The 18529-nt window shown below is 37.0% G+C and overlaps 1 protein-coding gene across 1 annotated transcript in view; it reads left to right on the top strand.

The window, feature by feature from the left end:
• The window catches only part of NBAS (NBAS subunit of NRZ tethering complex), a 388298-nt gene that overhangs the window by 315505 nt on the left and 54264 nt on the right, over positions 1-18529 (top strand). The window contains exons 45-47 of the mRNA XM_030800558.1: positions 2473-2691; positions 6191-6393; positions 8476-8565. Coding sequence (XP_030656418.1) covers positions 2473-2691; positions 6191-6393; positions 8476-8565 — 512 coding nt within the window. The remainder of the gene's footprint in view (positions 1-2472; positions 2692-6190; positions 6394-8475; positions 8566-18529) is intronic.

Genomic DNA, 18529 nt, shown 5'->3' with positions numbered 1-18529 from the left:
CAGCCTTGATTTTGTCATTCAGCATTCAACCAGCACGCACTCTCTAATAAACTTGGAGCCTGTGAGGGTGCAGAAATCGTTGAGTGGAAGCTGTGTGATGTAAGGTGGCAGCAAGCACTGACTTGGTAACCAAGTGTTCTGGATTCCAGTTTTTACTCTTCTCTTTCACACGATGACCCCTAACGTATCACTGAGCCTCCTGGAGCTCAGTCTCTTCATCTACATGTATGAAGGGACGGGTGGTCTGTTGAACAAAACACAGATCTAGTATTTTGTATTTCTGAATCACAGGGAGGAGTTAACAGTTTATTTGTGGGCAAACACAGTAACATAATTAATACTTGACAGTCAATGGTGGGCTCTGATTTTTTTAATGGCTTAGAGTCAGCAATCTGGTAAGAAGTGGGGACTACGGAACTTGTTTGAAAGCTGCATTTGCAGTGCATTTCCCATTTCATTGGAAATAGTACTTTCCTAAAGATCTCTTTTATCAATATTTTTATAGGATTAGGAAAATGTCCCCTATCAGCATTTTTTTTTTTTTTTTTTTTTGAGACGGAGTCTCACTCTGTCACCCAGGCTGGAGTGCAGTGGTGCGATCTCGGCTCACTGCAGCCTCCGCCTCCCAGGTTCATGCCATTCTCTTGCCTCAGTCTCCTGAGTAGCTGGGACTACAGGCGCCTGCCACCATGCCTGGCTAATTTTTTTTTTTTTTTTTGTATTTTCAGTAGAGACGGAGTTTCACCGTGTTAGCCAGGATGGTCTCGATCACCTGACCTCGTGATCCGTCCATCTCGGCCCCCCAAAGTGCTGGGATTACAGGTGTCCTGTCAGCATTTTAAAGTCATAACTCTGTTGAGTGACTTGGAGGGGGCTAGTAGGAAAGGAAGGGTCTGGGGGCAGCTTACCTCCTGGTGTGGTCACTCATGCCATGTATTTCAGCCTAGTCCTACTTTTCAGAATGACCAGACACGTACAATGACTGCTTTTAGGAAATAGAAAAAAAATGAGATTCTGTTGTAGGAGTCTTTATCTCTTTTTATTAAAACAAAAAATTAACACATCCTTTTGAGGATATAGTAAAAACGTACCTGAGTAGCTGACGGAAAACTACAGTCCAGGATACAAGGCAGCACAAATCAGTGAGGCCTGAGAAGGCGCTAGGATCTCTCAGAGGTGTCTGCTTCCTCCATCAACAAAGCACAAAGTTTAGACTTAGTTTTGTATTCTTGAGGGTAAGAGCTTAATATTTTAATATTAGAAAACTGTAACTCCTGCACGTTCTTGAGGATAAATGAGCTTAGTATTTTATTAATTAGAAAAATACAACTCCCATATATCTAACACAGTATATAGGAATCTGATGCATGTCACTGAATAAATGGGTGAAAACAATGTTATAGAAGCTTTGGAAAGAGGGAAAGAAAAGAAAATAGCTCATAATCCTAACACCTTAATAATTTATATATGCATATGTCTGAATACATATTTGATATATTTTTATACATACATATACTTTATATGCATGTATAGGTTGAATTTCCTGAATCTAGGAATCTGAGATGCTCCAATATCTGAAACTTTTTGAGTGCCAACTGATGCTCGAAGGAAATGCTCATTGGAGCATTTTGGATTTCAGCCGTTTGAATTAGGGATGCTAAATTAGCAAGTATTCCAAAATCCAAAAAAAAAAATCTGAAATCTAAAATACTTCTGGTTCCAAACATTTCAGATAAGGGATACTCAATATATATATATATATATATATATATATATATATATACACACACACACACACACACACACACACATATATATATACACATAAAATAGAAAATTTATAAAATACATATATTGTATATGTAGATACAGTTTGAAGTTTAATGTAAACATTATCTAGAGAGTTTTATATTCTGATTTCTAAGATTTAACATTCTATGACAAACATATTCCAAAATGTTTGGATAATGTTTTTATAATTCTAATTTTAATGACTACATAATATTCTAGCCCATTATTTATTATAAGCTAGTTATCATTTCTTCTATCAATTAGATTACTTTTGATGTTATATTAATAATCTTATTCCAGTTAAAATCTTTATGCCTGTATTCATTTTCTTCTTTTGAGTTTTTTCTTATAAGAAGTGATCAGAACTGGGAATATGGTTGTAGAAATGACTCCTCATTTTTGCACTGTAACCGGCAGTCAGTGTGAATACTAGTTTCATCACTTTACCTGCTTTGGATATTAACATTTTTAAAAATCTTAATTACTAGCTTAATAATGCAAATGGCACCCACTTTTTGTTTTCTTCACAGGAGAAAAAATAGTATAATGTGCTATTTATAGATTAAAATCATAAATACAAAAATTTCACTTTTGTTCTAAGTCATTAACACTTGCTGAATATGCAATATGTAATAATGCAGGGTTCTTTTGTCTCACTATTATTTAATTCTTTTTTTTAAGCTGTCTGTGGAAGCCCGTAAAGAGATGACTAGAAAGGCTATTAAGACAGTCAAACATTTTATTGAGAAGCCAAGGAAAAGAAACTCAGAAGACGAAGCTCAAGAAGCTAAGGATTCCAAAGTTACCTATGCAGTTACTTTGAATCATCTGGAGAAATCACTTGCCCACCTGGAAACCCTGAGCCACAGCTTCATCCTTTCTCTGAAGAATAGTGAGCAGGTGAAGAAATGGGAACTTCTATATGCTCACTCTGTATCAGTATATTCTTTCTTTTTTCCTTTAAAGTTACATTAGTCGTTTTGACAGGGTTTTCAGACTTGCAGATATCCTTGAAAATGGTCCGCAAGCCTTTATTGGTTAACCTCTTCATGATCACTTGATTGACAATTCAATTTCTACTTCTTTCAAAACGATGTTAAGCCACTTGGCACAGTTGATGTGGGGAAATAGAGGAAGTGGGTGAGAAGGGTGGAAGTGGAGATGGTAGCAGGAGTTGAACATTGGATAGCTGCCTGGGGTGGGGGGAGTGATCTCTAAAATTAAGAAATGAGAAGACAGTGGTGCTCAGACTTTACTTCTAGCTGGTAGAATTAAAAAATAAAAATAAAAATGGGCTGGGCGTGGTGGCTCATGACTGTAATCCCAGCACTTTGGGAGGCCAAGGCAGGTGGATCATGAGGTCAGGAGTTCGAGACCAGCCTGACCAACATGGTGAAACCTCGTCTCTATTAAAAATACAAACATTGGCCAGGTGTGGTGGCACGCACCTGTGATCCCAGCTACTCAGGAGGCTGAGGCAGGAGAATCGCTTGATCCCGGGAGGCAGAGATTGCGGTGAGCTGAGATCGTGCCACTGCACTCCAGCCTGGGTGACAGAGTGAGACTCTGTCTCAAATAAATAAATAAATAAATAAATAAATAAATAAATAAGTATTTTGATTTTCTTTTCCCTCCTAATTTTCAGAAAAAAATCAGAAATAGCCTCTTACGTCTACCCTGTTTTTTTGTTAAGTGTATACCCTTATCGTGTTTTTATGTTGCATGTTTCCAACATAAAATGTAATTTCATTATTGAGAGGAATTTTTTTGCCTAGTAAAATTGTTTCTAGTTGGTTTCTAGTTCCCTGGTGTCTCAAAAACAGCATCATGAAGTTTGGGGTCCCCTACCTGTGATGACGTTTGAAGACCCAGGTGTTAGGACTATACAACGAAACCAGAAGCTCTCTGAGGCCCTTAGAGATTTTATTCTATATTTTAACAATTGTGGGAGTTGAGATAATTTTTTCTATAACTGGAAAGTTGACAAATCAATAAATAAATGGTTTCCATATAAGTAAAAACAGTCCTTATATATATGAATAATATTCCATTTGCCCTAAAATACTATGGTAAATGAACCTTATAAGTGGCCATTAACCTCCTCTTTTATTCTTCTTAAACCTAACATTTATTGAATTGTATTCTTGCCTTGTAGAACGACTAGAAAGATCAGTCAGTGGAGAGTTCAGGTAATGAGCAAATGGGAGACTTCAAAATCTGTACAAGACATAAATGCAAAGCCCCCATTGAATAGATAATGGGAAGAACTTAAAAGTTTGAAAGAAATTTTATTTCATTTTGTGTTTTGGAGTGCCTATTTTTCTGTCTATTGAATAATGTCAAATAATGATACGAACAATATAGAAGCCTTTGCAGGGAACAAATTGGCTTTACCAATCTTGATTTTATCGTACTAACATTTACAGTACTACAGTTCATAATTATGAGAACTAGAGTAAAATTACAATCTTCAAGGAAGTCTATATTTATTATAAATTTTTAAAGTACTTATTTTTAAATAAACACATTTAAAATTATTTTTAAATTTGTATTATTTTTTGATATACTATATTAAAACCCGGAGAATTGGCATTACTCTCTTTGGAATAAGTATTGTCTTTCTTTTTATTTTTTCTTGAGACAGGGTCTCACTCTGTTGCCCAGGCTCACTCACTGCAGCCTCTACCTCCTGGGCTCAAGCAATCCTCCCACCTTAGCCTCTTGAGTAGCTGGGACTACAGGTGTGTACACCACACCCAACTAATTTTTTGTAGGGACAGAGTTTTGCCATGTTGCCCAGGGCTGGTCTCAAAGTCCTGGGCTCAAGCTATTTGCCCACTTTGGCCTTCCAGATCTGAGCCACTTCACCCAGCTACAAGTATTGTCTTCCAATACCTAGAATGGTTTATGGGGGGATTTTTGATAAAAACATGTTTGTTTCATCTAAGATATGATGTAAAGGTACCATATAGCTACTTGTGAGTGCCATTCAGTCAGACTATGAATGGTCCATAATAGGAAACTCTTGAGGTTCCTAAATTAGACATTATTTAATTTTATTAAGCCACCTTGTATAGCAAAAGCTGGAAATAACCTTCAATCCCATGCATTTATCCCTTTTATAGTTCAGACCTTCATTTTAACATCCTTAATTATATACCCAGTACAAAAAAACTTATATCCTCATGAAGGTTAATTTAATCAAAGTTAAAGGGGTTCATCCTACAGAGCCTCAGTTCCCTCTTCTCTTAGGTGAGGATACTAGAAATTGCCCTGCTTAACTCACAGGGATTTTTCTGAAATAGAGAATTTCACAATGGGCAGAACAATAAAATGAAACTTCATGTGCCCAACTCCCAGCTTCAACAATTATCAAAACGTGCCCAATCTTCATGCATACCGCTGCCTTCCCTTACCTTGCTCTTGTGGATTGTGAAGCAAATCTCAGTCATCTTTTCATTTTATTCATAAATACCTCCCTATCTATCTCTAAAAGATACTTTAAAATAACCACTGTAACATGATCACTAGCAAAAAAATTAACATTTTTTAATATCATCAAATATTCAGTTAATATTCAGATTTTTCTCATGGTTGGTTTCAAAGACAAAACAGTATATCCTGGATTACAAGGGAAATTATAAACAATCTGGAAACTGTTATTATCATTAAGTGACTGTATTTGGTATGCTTAGAAACAATAGCTTGCCTCTTATTTCTTAAATTATTTGTTAGAACATTTGTTTTTACAGATATTATCAAAGAGAGGCAAGCAGTGTGGCCTAGGGCAGGAGAGTAGACTTTTGGGTTCTAATCTTAGCTCTGCTAATTGGTAGCCATGTAACTTTGGTCATGTTACTCAATCTCCTTGGTCTTTAGTTTCCTTTTTTATAACATGGAGCTAATTGAAAAATACGTGCAGGGTTATTACAAGTATTAATTTAGATACCATATGTATAATACCTGGGATTACATAGTTGTAGCTCAATAGATTATTATGTGGTCATAGTGCATTAGTAATAATAATAATAGAAAAGCTCATCTTATTGAGCATTACTTTATTCACGAAGTGCTAAAGAACTGACTTTTATATTATCTCAGTTAATGTTCAAACACCCTCTATTCACACGACCCTATTTTCCTCATCCTCATTTTACAGATACTGAAATTTGAGATCACAAAGGCCCACTAACTAATAAATGGTAAAGCCAGAATTTGCACTCAAATGTGGGTGATCCTTGAGCCTAAGCTCTTAATAACTAACTAATACATGCCCTTTGGTATGGTGTTGCTGCTTTCCATGTATTTGGTTCGAGGATCTAAATATGTTTCACTTTGTGCATGTAGATACATTTAATTTCTATTTGATACTTAAGTGTTGATTACCATGTCTTTACAGGAAACACTACAAAAATACAGTCACCTCTATGATCTGTCCCGATCAGAAAAAGAGAAACTTCATGATGAAGCTGTGGCTATTTGTTTAGATGGTCAGCCTCTAGCAATGATTCAGCAGCTGCTAGAGGTGGCAGTTGGCCCTCTTGACATCTCACCCAAGGATATAGTGCAGAGTGCAATCATGAAAATAATTTCTGCATTGAGGTAAGCTAGAGGGTGGTCATTGTGGAAAAACTGGAGTGACACTTTGTCAGCGATGGTGCTAAACTATCATCCTGTATGTAAAAGCATTTTATAAGTTTTGAAGGACTTTACAAAAGTGAGAGATTATTTTTAGAGTTCTCATAGTCTTATGTCTTCAGAATGGAGACCATGAAAATGTTTCATTGTTGGTATTGTGTATAACATCTTAAGCTACGTAATTTCTGGGTGGACCCCCTTTTACAGTCTTTTCTTGAAATAAGGGAAAGGCCAAAATGGCATTTGACACAGGTAAGTCAGTTTCAGACTGTCCTGTGACTTCAATATGGTTTTTCAGATCTTACCATTTCTAATTCCCATTCTTTATAGTAGTGGGAAAATGGTTCCCAGAGGTTGTTTTGAAAAACCCAAGGCAAGGTTGATCATACACTGATGAAGTTAGACATCTGTAAAGTGTCTTTAGACATTATTTACCTGCAATTAATGGCACAAAACTGACAACTGAGAAATTCTTGCTTTGTGTCGATATGCGGGTGCCTTTGTAGGAATGCATCCAAGAGGATTAGAAAAGAGGCAAAAGTGAAGCCAAGAAAATAATGAGGCATCAAGTACTTTTTGTGAATAATGCAATTAGGCTAAAAGATTTAGTTATGTTTAATTTATTCTCCTTTTAAGCATTCTTTTTAATTCTGTATTGCTCTTGAGGAACTTTTTGATTAAATGCATGTCAGTTTTCTGCAGCTGAACCGAAATCAAATGAGCCTTTATCAGTTTAATTACCCCAGCCTCATACAGTTTTTACCTTAATGCTCTGAGGTATCCATTAATTTTATATATAGGGAGATACATAGAATTTCATAACTTTTTTTAAAAAGAACAAATTTCAAATTAATAAAGCTTTGTTTTATTGTTTGCTTATTAGGATTTTTTGATGTTGGTTATATGAACCAGTGTCCTCTTTCAAATGATGACAGATATTTGTTGGCCATATTTCGTACCTTTTAGTTTATGGTTATCTTTTTATTATTTCTTAAACCAAGTTTTAGATGAAGCTCACAAAAATATGCATTTGGAAAAATTAGTGTTTTGATTAGTTTATTTCTTAAAAATTGCCCATTTTCATGAATAATTAAAATATGATGGAATAGTTTTTACACTTACAAATTTTGTGTAAATAAAATTTGTATAAATCTTCAGTGGTAGAATTGGACGCAGAAAAAGATAAATATAATTTATGTTACTTATCTTTTTCTGCGTCCAATTCTACCACTGAAGATTTGGTTCTGATCCAATAAATGGTATCCTTGGCACACAGAAGACATTCAATAAATGTGAATTAAATCTTCCAGCAATGGAAGGAAAAGGGAACTTAAGGAATTCAGCTACTTCTGTTTCTACGGAAAATAAATTTTTATTGACAATGTTCATAACATTTACCTTTTAGGAAATTAATAAAATGTAGTAGGCACGAAATAACAAAGACATGAAAGGAACGGGATCTAGCAGTTGATTTATATCATTAAATTATTTGAAAAACTCATCGAAAATATTTTTTTCCTCTGTTGCATTTTCATGATTCACTAGAGTTCTACACATAACATCAGTAAAATGGGCATAATAATAGTACTTGTCTCATAGGATGTTGTGTTTAATAGTGGCAGAATATATGTGAACTGTTTAGCATTGCCTGGTACTTATTAGTAGCAAGTAAATATTAGTGCTTCTTTAAAAAAAAACAACTTCAACTGGAGGATTTAAATCATTATTACATTTAATGCTTAAAGTAGCTCATACAGTTAATGTTCAACGAATGTTTTTCAAATGACACAGTGCAAGTAGAATGTGTTATTCTCTTGATAGGAAAACATGCGTATATTAGACTGAGCTCCTTAAGGGCAGAAAATGTTTCATTAGCACCTAGTGTAGGGCTTGGTACATTTGTAGACATCACATAGCACAAGTGACTATGGGCAGGCAGTATACTATGCCAGAATCCAGCCAGGTTCATTTAAGGGTGTGAATACCAAGTATATTTCTGAGACTTGAGTGATCCTTTTCTGAATCAGTTTCTCTCTCTTTTCACAGTGGTGGCAGTGCTGACCTTGGTGGGCCAAGGGACCCACTGAAGGTCCTGGAAGGTGTTGTTGCAGCAGTCCACACCAGTGTGGACAAGGGGTAAGACTAGAACAGTATGTGCATCTTCATTAACTGGCTTTCCTCAGAGTGTTAGAATTGCTCTTAGTATCCGTATGTATGAGGCTTCCAAGACTAAGCCACATTTTTAGGTGGGAAAGGAGCGGCTGTGCACCTGGAGACATGGTATTCTTAGCTCTCTGTGCTGACCCCACCAGCTCCAGGTCCTGCTTGCCATGGAGAGCATTGTTTTCTCTTGCCTCCTTCACAGCCATTAGAAATAATCATCATCATAATCATTCTGTCAGGGCAGAAACTGCTCTGAGCTTCCCACAAGATAGGGGATTCTCATTTCCAACACATTAACTGTATTGATTAAGTGTGGAAATTCCTAGGGTGAGTTTTTTTTAAAAAAAAAAAACAAAAAAACTTTGTATAAATTAAAGTCTCCTTTGTTTTAGGACTCAAAGTATATAGGCTTTATAAGCCTAGAAAGATGTGTATCTCCGATGCTATTTTTAGAAAGAATTTTTCATTCAGGTACAATGATACTGATAAAAAGAGCAACCACAAATGAAGTTATGCATGTCCTCGAAATTCACAAAGGTCTTTACAATGCCTAATGTCCATGTCAGCCATACAAGTCCTCTCCCCAGTTTTCTTTCTTTAATTGAAAATATGATAGAATATAATGAAGGTGGGTTTGAGAAAACTCCCCATAGTTCCATTTGGTAATATAATTATTTTTATTTACATGTTACCTACCAGTTATTGTTCAGGTACAGATATCTTTTTATATAGTTTCAATTTAAATGTATAAACTTTTGTATGCTCTTATCTTCTTGCTATTGTAAGACTTTCCATTGATCTTTGTAGATTTAATGATTATTGTGACTATTATTTCTAACGGCTGTATATGTTGTTGCCATTTTCAGAGGAGGACCTAAAAGCTCAGAGAGAGGAGTTGACTTGCCCAGAGTCGTAGAGCTGGGAAATAGAACCAGGATTCCACCCTGGCTCTAAATGATAATGTAGTACTCAGATGCCGATGCCTTCATAGTCTATTTCCCTGCACTGCTTTGTGCACAAGGTTTGAGTGACAGAATATAGAATGAGCTATGTAGGTGAAGGTGGAAAAACATTGCAAGCAGGGGTTTCTACTTCCTGTGCTTTTTACTTTGCACAGTGTTTCTAAACCCCTTTGCTTATGGTTCTTCAGATAGGAAAGTCGCTGTAGCAGTGGCTGATTTAGGCCCCCCATTTTAAAAAGAAATTAATGATTCATGGGGTTTACTCTGTGCCATGCTCTGTGTGAAGTCACAAAGGGGTCATATGGATAAGAAACAACCTCTAACCCCAAGGAGCTCACAGTCTTGCGTGGGAGACGATCTGGCCTGTAGCCATAGTCACTGTGCTATAGAATGGGAAGCGCTGTACGGAAGGCAGAGTGGAGGGAGTAGTTAGGGCAGGATACACAAGGGGTGACACAGAGCTGGTCAGTGAAAGAAGAGTCTGTTTGGAGGAGATAGATGGTGGTATTCCAGGCTGAGGAAGCTCCTTGAGCAACTGCACATGCAGCAGGTAGCAGAGCAGGCAGAGATGCTACGTGGGAAACACTTACCCTCCTTCCAGGGCCCATCTCACTACTGCCATCTCATTCCCAGCTTGTCAGTGAGTTCTCAGCCATCAGCTCCCAGGGAGCTGCCATCCACAGCCTAGCTTCTCTCAGGCTAGGCTGCCTCTGGATCCTGGCCTCCCAAGATGAAAGGGTCTCAACAGGTACTGTGTCTTGTCCCACTGGGACATCTCAAGAATATTAAAAGGCAGTATTTCGTCTTAGTGAATTTCTAGCCACATTTACAGAAGAATCCAATTTGAGACTCACTTTAATACAGACTATTTTTTAAGGTTTGAAGAAGACATTAGGGGTGTAGAAACAGAACAAGATCTTACTTTTTATTCTAGAGACACAGAATAACAAAGCCTTCTTAACAAAAGAAACTTCAGAGAACTTTTTTTTTTTTGCCCAGAAAATAAAAAGAAGAAATACAAAGCCATAACTTTTATTTTGGCAAGTATTTTTTGAATCTGCACAGTTAAACCCGACACCCTTTGTTTGGGTTTCCCTTCCCAATAATGCACCTGGCAGAATCACGTAGGGGAGACAGTTTACGTTTTCCAGGTAGTTCCAAGGAGGGTCTTTGCAGTGATATGGTTATTCTGGATTTTGAAAGTAATGCTGTCAAGTTATTCATTCCTTGGCATGACATGACAGCCTAACCTCTAGGAGCCCGTGCCAGGCCTTATGTGCCCCTCACCCTTTCTCTTGTTGACATACCAAGCCTCCCTCAGTCCCAAACTCGTAACCTGGACACCCATTACCCTCCATAGTGTCTGTTCTGACAATAACCTCACTCATACACATCTTCAGATGTCACGCACAAAAGCACATTACATGCTTTTGGGTTATGGATATACTATCCCACAATATCCCTGGCAGGGAGACTGCATTAAAAGGTGAGAATTTGAGGGAGTGTGTTGACAGCCACCACCAAATATGTGGTTTTGTGGTAAATTTTTAAGCAATTTATGCCATTATTCACATGTTCCCTTTTTTTCTTTTCTTTTCTTTTTTTTTTTTTTTTTTTTTTTTTACATGGAGTTTTGCTCTTGTTGGCCAGGCTGGAGTACAATGGTGCAATCTCGGCTCACTGCAACCTCCACGTCCCTGGTTCAAACAATTCTCCTGCCTCAGCCTCCCGAGTAGCTGGAATTACAGGTGCCTGCCACCGTGTCCAGCTGATTTTTGTATTCTTAGTAGAGATGGGGTTTTGCTATGTTGGTCAGTCTGGTCTCGAACTCCTGACCTCAGGTGATCCACCTACCTCAGCCTCCCAAAGTGCTGGGATTACAGACGTGAGCCACCGCGCCAGGCCCACATGTCCTCTTTTATCTTTTTATGTTGATGCAAATATTATTTGCTTCTTTTAAATTTAATTTTTATATTGTATAATTGACACATAATAATTGTACATGTTTACGTGGTACAATGTAATGTTTTTTTTTGTTTTTTTTTTTGGTTTTTTTTTTTTTTTTTTTTTTTTTTTTGACAGAGTCTTGCAGTGTCGCCCAGGCCAGAATGCAGTGATGCAATCTCAGCTCACTGCAACCTCTGCCCCCTGGGTTCAAGTGATTCTCCTGCTTCAGCCTCCTGAGTAGCCAGGATTACAGGTGCCCACCACCATGCCCGGGTAATTTTTGTATTTTTAGTAGAGATGGGGTTTCACCATGTTGGCCAGGCTGATCTTGAACTCCTGACTTCAGGTGATCCACACTCCTTGGCCTCACAAAGTGCTGAGATTACAGGCATGAGCCACCACGCCCGGCCTGTAATGTTTCAATGAACGTATACATAGTATAATGATAAAACTGGTATAATTACCATATCCATCATTTTAAACATTTATCATTTCTTTGTGGTGACAAGTTTCAAATTCTTAATCTTGAAGTATACAGTACATTGGTATTTGCTCTAATTCATCCTACTATCCCTGATGATTAGTGATGTCGAGCATTTTTTTCATATGTTTATTGGGTATTTGCATGTCTTCTTTTGAGAAATGTCACTTCAGGTCTATTTCACTTCAGGTCACTATTGCTCCTTTTAAGTCAGATTATTTATATTTTTGCTATTGAGTTGTTTGAGTTCCTCGTATATCCTGAATATTGACGCCTTATCTGATGTACAGTTTACAAATAGTTTCTCCAATTCTGTAGGCTGTCTGTTCACTTTATTGATTGTTTCCTTTGACATAACAGAGCTTTTTAGTTTGATGTAATTCCATCTGTCTGTTTTTGCTTTTGTTGCCTGAGCTTTTGGGGTCTTATTCAAAACATCTTTGCTCAGTCCAATTTTATAAAACTTCTGTCTTATGTTTTCTTCTAGTAGTTTCATATTTTTGGGTTTTACATTTAAGTCTTTAATTCATTTATAGTTGATATTTGTAATATATGGGGAGAGATAGAAGTCTAGTTTCATTCTTTTTTGTGTGGTTATCTAATTTTCTCAGCACCATTTATTGAAGAGACTGTACTTTTCCCAGTGTGTGTTCTTGGAGCCTTTGTCAAAAATCAGTTGCTATAAATGCATGGATTAATTTTGGGGTTCTCTATTATGTTCCATTTGTATATGTATCTGTTTTTATGCCACTACCATGCTGTTTGGGTTACCATAGCTTTGTTGTGTATTTTGAGGTCAAACAGTGTGATGCCTCCAGCTGTGTTTGTTTTAGGTATCCAGGGTCTTTTGCCTTTCCATATGAATTTTAAGATTTTTTTTCTGTTTCTGTGAAGAATGCCATTGATATTTTGATAGGGATTGCATTGAATCTGTAAATCACTTTGGGTATTATGGATGTTTAAACAGTATTCTTCCAATCCATGAACATGGAATATCGTTCCATTTATTTGTGTCCTCTTCCATTTTTTCATCAGTGTTTTATAGTTTTCACTGTAGAGGTTTTTTACCTCCTTGGTTAAGTATATTATTAGGTATTTTTTTCACAGCTGTCTTGTAAATGAAATTGCTTTCTTAATTTCTTCTTCAGATTGTTTGCTATTGGCGTATAGAAATGCTACTGATTTTTGTATGTTGATTTTGTATCTACAGCTTGACCAAATTCATTAATAGATGCTGAAAAAGCATTCCATAAAATTCAACATCCCTTCATGATAAAACTCAACAAGCTAAATATGGAAGGAACATAATACAGTAAAGACCACCTGTGTCAAACCCATAGCATAATACTTAATGAGAAAAAATTGAAAGTTTTTCCTCCAAGGTTTGGAACAAGACAAGGATGCCCATTTTCACCACTTTTATTCAACACATCACACTAGAAGTTCTATTTAAAGCAATAAGACAAGAGAAAGAAGTAAAAGGCATCTAAATGGGAAAGGAGGAAGTCAGATTGTCCCCATTTGCACATAGCATGATCATCTATGTAGAAAATCCTGACGACTCCACAAAATAAGTGTTAGAATCATTTGCTCTTTCGCTGCAGCTCCTGCCTCACCCAAAAAGCTCTCTTTTCCTCTTCCTTTATCTGTGCTAATTTTGTGTTAAAATTATAACACCTAGACAGGCCACCTGTACAGATGGCTTTCTTTTCAGTTTAACCACGTTCTTGCCTCTAGACATGAGAGTTGAGTGTTTTAAGGATTTTAAATCATGCCAAAGACCTTTCATACATCTACAATTAAAGGTAGGACAAAGGAATTAATTATTTGTGCATATGAAATTTCTTTCGTAAAAGAAATCCATAAATGTGTATGCTGTCTCTTATTATTTATGTGTATTTATAACATCATATTTCAAGAAGAAAATATCGATTTCTAGTTCGTGTTAAGAATTTGCTTAAGAAAAGTAAGTTTTTTTTAAATAAAATTCAACACTAAGACTGTTCTAAAAGCATATCTGTCAAACCTGGAATTAAGAAAATACTGCTGTCAAATATTTTAAAAACAAGGAAACAAAAAATCCTAACAAACATCTAATTCCTCTATGCCAACACTTTGGAAAGGTGCTATTCAGTAACTCACTTAGTCCTCAGAACAACCTTATCATACAGAAATTGTCATCTGAATTTTACAGATTAGGAAATGAAGCTCAGAGAGGTATGCGTTTCTCTCATCATATGACCTCCTTTTGACACTAAGAGCCAGCACAGGAAAATAAAGCAGTGCTTCTCACACTTAATTCTGCATAGGAATTGCCTGGGGATCTTATTAAAATACAGATTTTGATTGAGTAGGTCTGGGTGGGGTCTGAAATTCTTCATTTCTAACCAGCTCCCAAGTGATACCCAGTCCATGGAAGAACTTTGAGTAGCAAGGTCTTACCTTGTCTCTTTGACGTGCTTCTCTCTGCCTTTGCCTTATTTCCCTTTCTACTTCTTGCCTTCATCTAGCTTTAAAAAACTTCCTAACAAGAATGTCTCACAAGCGTGAGCCAGTATATTTGTCATTCTCAAAAGGATTTATAGCATTAAATTCATCAGATAACAGGTAATTAATGTGGAATTCCTCTGTGCGATATTCAAAAAAAGAAGAAAGATTTACTTCAAAACTATTGAGTTTTTTTTTTTTGGGGGGGGGTGATTGTTTAAATTGCTACTTCACCACAGTCTCAGCTTCAGCTGCCTTAAAGTTTCATATAAGTATTGAACAATGTCACATAATTCAGACTTTATTAAACTCTTTGCTGTTATCTAGGGATTGCACATTATTTTTAAAGTGAAAAGAAAGAGAGGAAAAAAAAAAGAGAAGAAAGAACGGCACACCTAGAGCAAATTGAATCTGATTTCTTTTTCCCTCTTCCTGCTCTGTGAGGCAAAGTAAATCATCCAGTGTTCTCTGAGCACCTGCAGTGCATGAGGCCTTGTGTTCTGTGAGGTTGAGCACTCCTGAAAGCTGTGGTCACAATCCAGGATGGTGGATCCACTCTGTTACCGCAATATTTCTGGATCACTTCAGGCCATATTTATGAGTATCCACTCTGCCGTGTTACAGCAAGGTGTGTCCACTCTTTCACTGATAAGTGAAGCCCAGGAAGATATTCTGGATTGGCATATATTTGAGAGCAGCCACAAGAGATTATTTGTAAATAAGAGATTATTTGTATTTATCAGGAGTCAAGCTTTGAGATTGGAATTGTGTGCATACTGGCATCCTTACCTTTCCAGGCATTTTTCTTTTTATATACCTTGATTATGATTTTCCTAAAGTCACCCTTTTTATATTACTACAGTACCATTTACCCATTTGTTTATTTGCAGTTCTTATTCCTCGTCACTTCCCCCTGATTGTTTCATGGGAGCTGATCAATAGAAGACATTCTCCTGGGAAATGTCTGCCCCACCCGCTGCATATGTAGTGAGGAAAGTGTGCATAGTATGTGGGTCAGTTCATTAATGGAGGCACGGGACCTACATGGAATGAGTGTTTGTGTCCTTCACTGTTAGCTCACTTGTATATACCCCTCCCTCCCTCCAGAGGGCTTCAGAGGAGATAGGCAGTGGGAGAGCCTGGGACAAACTAGAAAGCTCACCCAGGCCTTGTCTAAAGGAGGCCGCTGCTGCCTTGGCCCCAGCCTGTTTTTGCCACTATTTTACTGTCATCCAGTTTTTTTTTTTTTTGAGACGGACTCTCGCTGTCGCCCAGGCTAGAGTTCAGTGGCAGGATCTCGGCTCACTGCAGGCTCCGCCCCCCGGGGTTCACGCCATTCTCCTGCCTCAGCCTCCCGAGTAGCTGGGACTACAGGCGCCCACCACCTCACCCGGCTAATTTTTTGTATTTTTAGTAGACACGGGGTTTCACAGTGTTAGCCAGGATGGTCTCGATCTCCTGACCTCGTGATCCGCCTGCCTCGGCCTCCCAAAGTGCTGGGATTACAGGCGTGAGCCACCGCGCCCGGCCTGTCATCCAGTTTTTAAACAGGAGCTGGAACATCCTGACTCTGTGTATGTGTCGGTGAAATTCCTTAATTTTGAAACATTGGCATCTACTATGCAAGCCAGCCACAAAATCTGGTTGCCAGTTTACTTTCAGTGTGGAAGAGACCTAATGTTCCTTCAGGTATTCAAATTCTATGACATTTATATTTACAAGAAATCTCAAATGTGTGTGTTTTGCTTGCTTGAATATAGTTCTGCTTTCTTGCATTCTCATATAAGAACATTTTATTTTGATTAGTGCATCATGATTTATAAAATGCTTTTATATTTACCATCTCCTTTAATGTACCTTAACTATTTGAATTTAAGTTTGGGTTATCTTTGTTATGTGTATGCCATGCAGAACCTGAAAACTCTCTTACTGAGGATTCGCTTATTTATATTCTTAAAAAATCTGTCTTCTTGCTCTGATTCAATAATTTCCTTTGTTTGCTTGACATTTCCCTTCCATTCTTTTGTACTTTTGTGAATGTCCTTCCATGCTACATTACATAATAGGGAAATGCCAGATGAACACTCATTCCACCTCAGAGTAACACAGTCTCAAATTAGTCATTCAATGGGCATATTTTGTTGTCATGGTTGCTGCTGTTGTTCTTTTCTGTTAATAGAGCTGTTTATGTATTGCACATGACTTCTTATCTTTTGGACCAAAACTGATTCTGAGTGTGTTTCCTTTATCAGCAAATTTTTAAAAATAGTGTATGTACTAAATTATCATTTGCAGTATAATATCCCCTCCCCAATCTCATTATAGGGAAAAAGGTGGAAGCAATTCCCTACATGTTTGTAGTGAAACTATGAGAGATTTTCTTTTTTTATCTATTTTATAATCTTTTTTTTTTTTTTTTTTTTTTTTTCTTGAGACGGAGTCTTGCTCTGTCACCAGGCTGGAGTGCAGTGGTGCGATCTCGGCTCACTGCAACCTCTGACTCCCTGGTTCAAGCGATTCTCCTGCCTCAGCCTCCTGGGTAGCTGGGATTATAGGCACGCACCACCACGCCCAGCTAATGTTTGTATTTTTAGTAGAGACGGGGTTTCACCATGTTCGCCAGGATGGTCTCGATCTCCAGACCTTGTGTTCTGCCCGCCTCAGCCTCCCAAAGTGTGTTTCATGACTTTTTAAAATCATTTGTATTACCCTTATAATGAAGTAAATATGTTTTGAAATAATGTTCTTTTTTAATTTTTAAGCTCAAGTCCTCTCATTGCTTTCATAAAAGATGAGAAATGAAATCACTTTCCTTCTTCCTATTCTAGTTTTTACATTATAAAAGTTATAATTGCTGTTTTTTACCTGTTTATCTTGAAAAATTTAAAACCCTTAGAAAAATTACACAGATAAAAAATACTGACATACTCTTCCCCTTGATTTGCTAGTTGTTAACATTTTATCACGGTTCTTCCTCTCTGTTTCCCTGTGCATATGTTTGTGTGTATGTGTTTGTATATTTGCTGAACCATAAGAGTGACTATGAATTTTAAGAACTCAATTTGAAATAAAAATGTAAGCAATTTTGAAGCTAAAATCTTCAGGAGATAGTGTCTAGTCAATGTCCTTGACAGCTTTTTCTAAAGAGCTGCCTTTCGTTTCTGTGTAGTTTTCTTGAGCACCAGTAATAGCGAAGCACATCTATGACATGGTGCTTCTAGAACACAATGCTTCTATTTTAGGGAGGACTTCTCATAATTTTATTATATGTTTGAACTATCAACACAAAATGAGAGCATGTTCCTTTAAAATGTCAAATGGTATTAGCTGCACAGTAAGTTCTAATGTAAAAGGAACTAATTTGATTTAATAACTTGAAAAATATTAGAGTAATAATCCTTCTATATCTCATCATAGCTGAGTAATTTTAATCCACTGCCACACTGTTCTGGAATAGCCCGTTTGGTTCAGTAGCATTGTGTAGTAATTGACAAGGTAGTCAGATAGTCCAAGTTCAAATATTGGTGCCACTACTTACTGTGTAACCTTGGACAAATTATTTTTATCTTTTTTAAAATTTTAATATCATTCAGCTCAAAATGCCATAGTCAGATTCTTAAATCTGAGATTGTTACCTCATCTACAAATTGGAGATGATAACAGTATACAAGAAAAAGATAGTTATGATGAAGTGATATAATTCATGGTGCATAGTAAACCTTCAGAATTTATTATGAATATTGTTTTCATTCTTATTCACCATACTGGGGGCTTTGGCTATTATTATAACTCCCAGCTTGTCTTCATGACAACAGCTTCCGCACATTCTAGCTTTTCCTACTTATCTCTTCTTGGCACTTGGGTGAGAGGGCCAAAAAATCAGCTTCATTTTATGCGAAACTGGTTAGGACTTATAATCAGAAATGGGCTTCAAATTACTTTCTTCCTGAATTAGACAGCTTCAAGCCTTCATCAAAAGTGCCTCAGTCTGCCCCAGCCAATACATTTTTCTAATCAGTAAGATGTTTCTGATGTTTCATTGCTCAGAAATCCTCTATCA

Source organism: Nomascus leucogenys, chromosome 19, assembly GCF_006542625.1.
Source record: "Nomascus leucogenys isolate Asia chromosome 19, Asia_NLE_v1, whole genome shotgun sequence".
Lineage (NCBI taxonomy): Eukaryota > Metazoa > Chordata > Mammalia > Primates > Hylobatidae > Nomascus > Nomascus leucogenys.
Note: the sequence above shows the minus strand (reverse complement) of the source record. Positions and strands in the feature narration are given on the sequence as shown.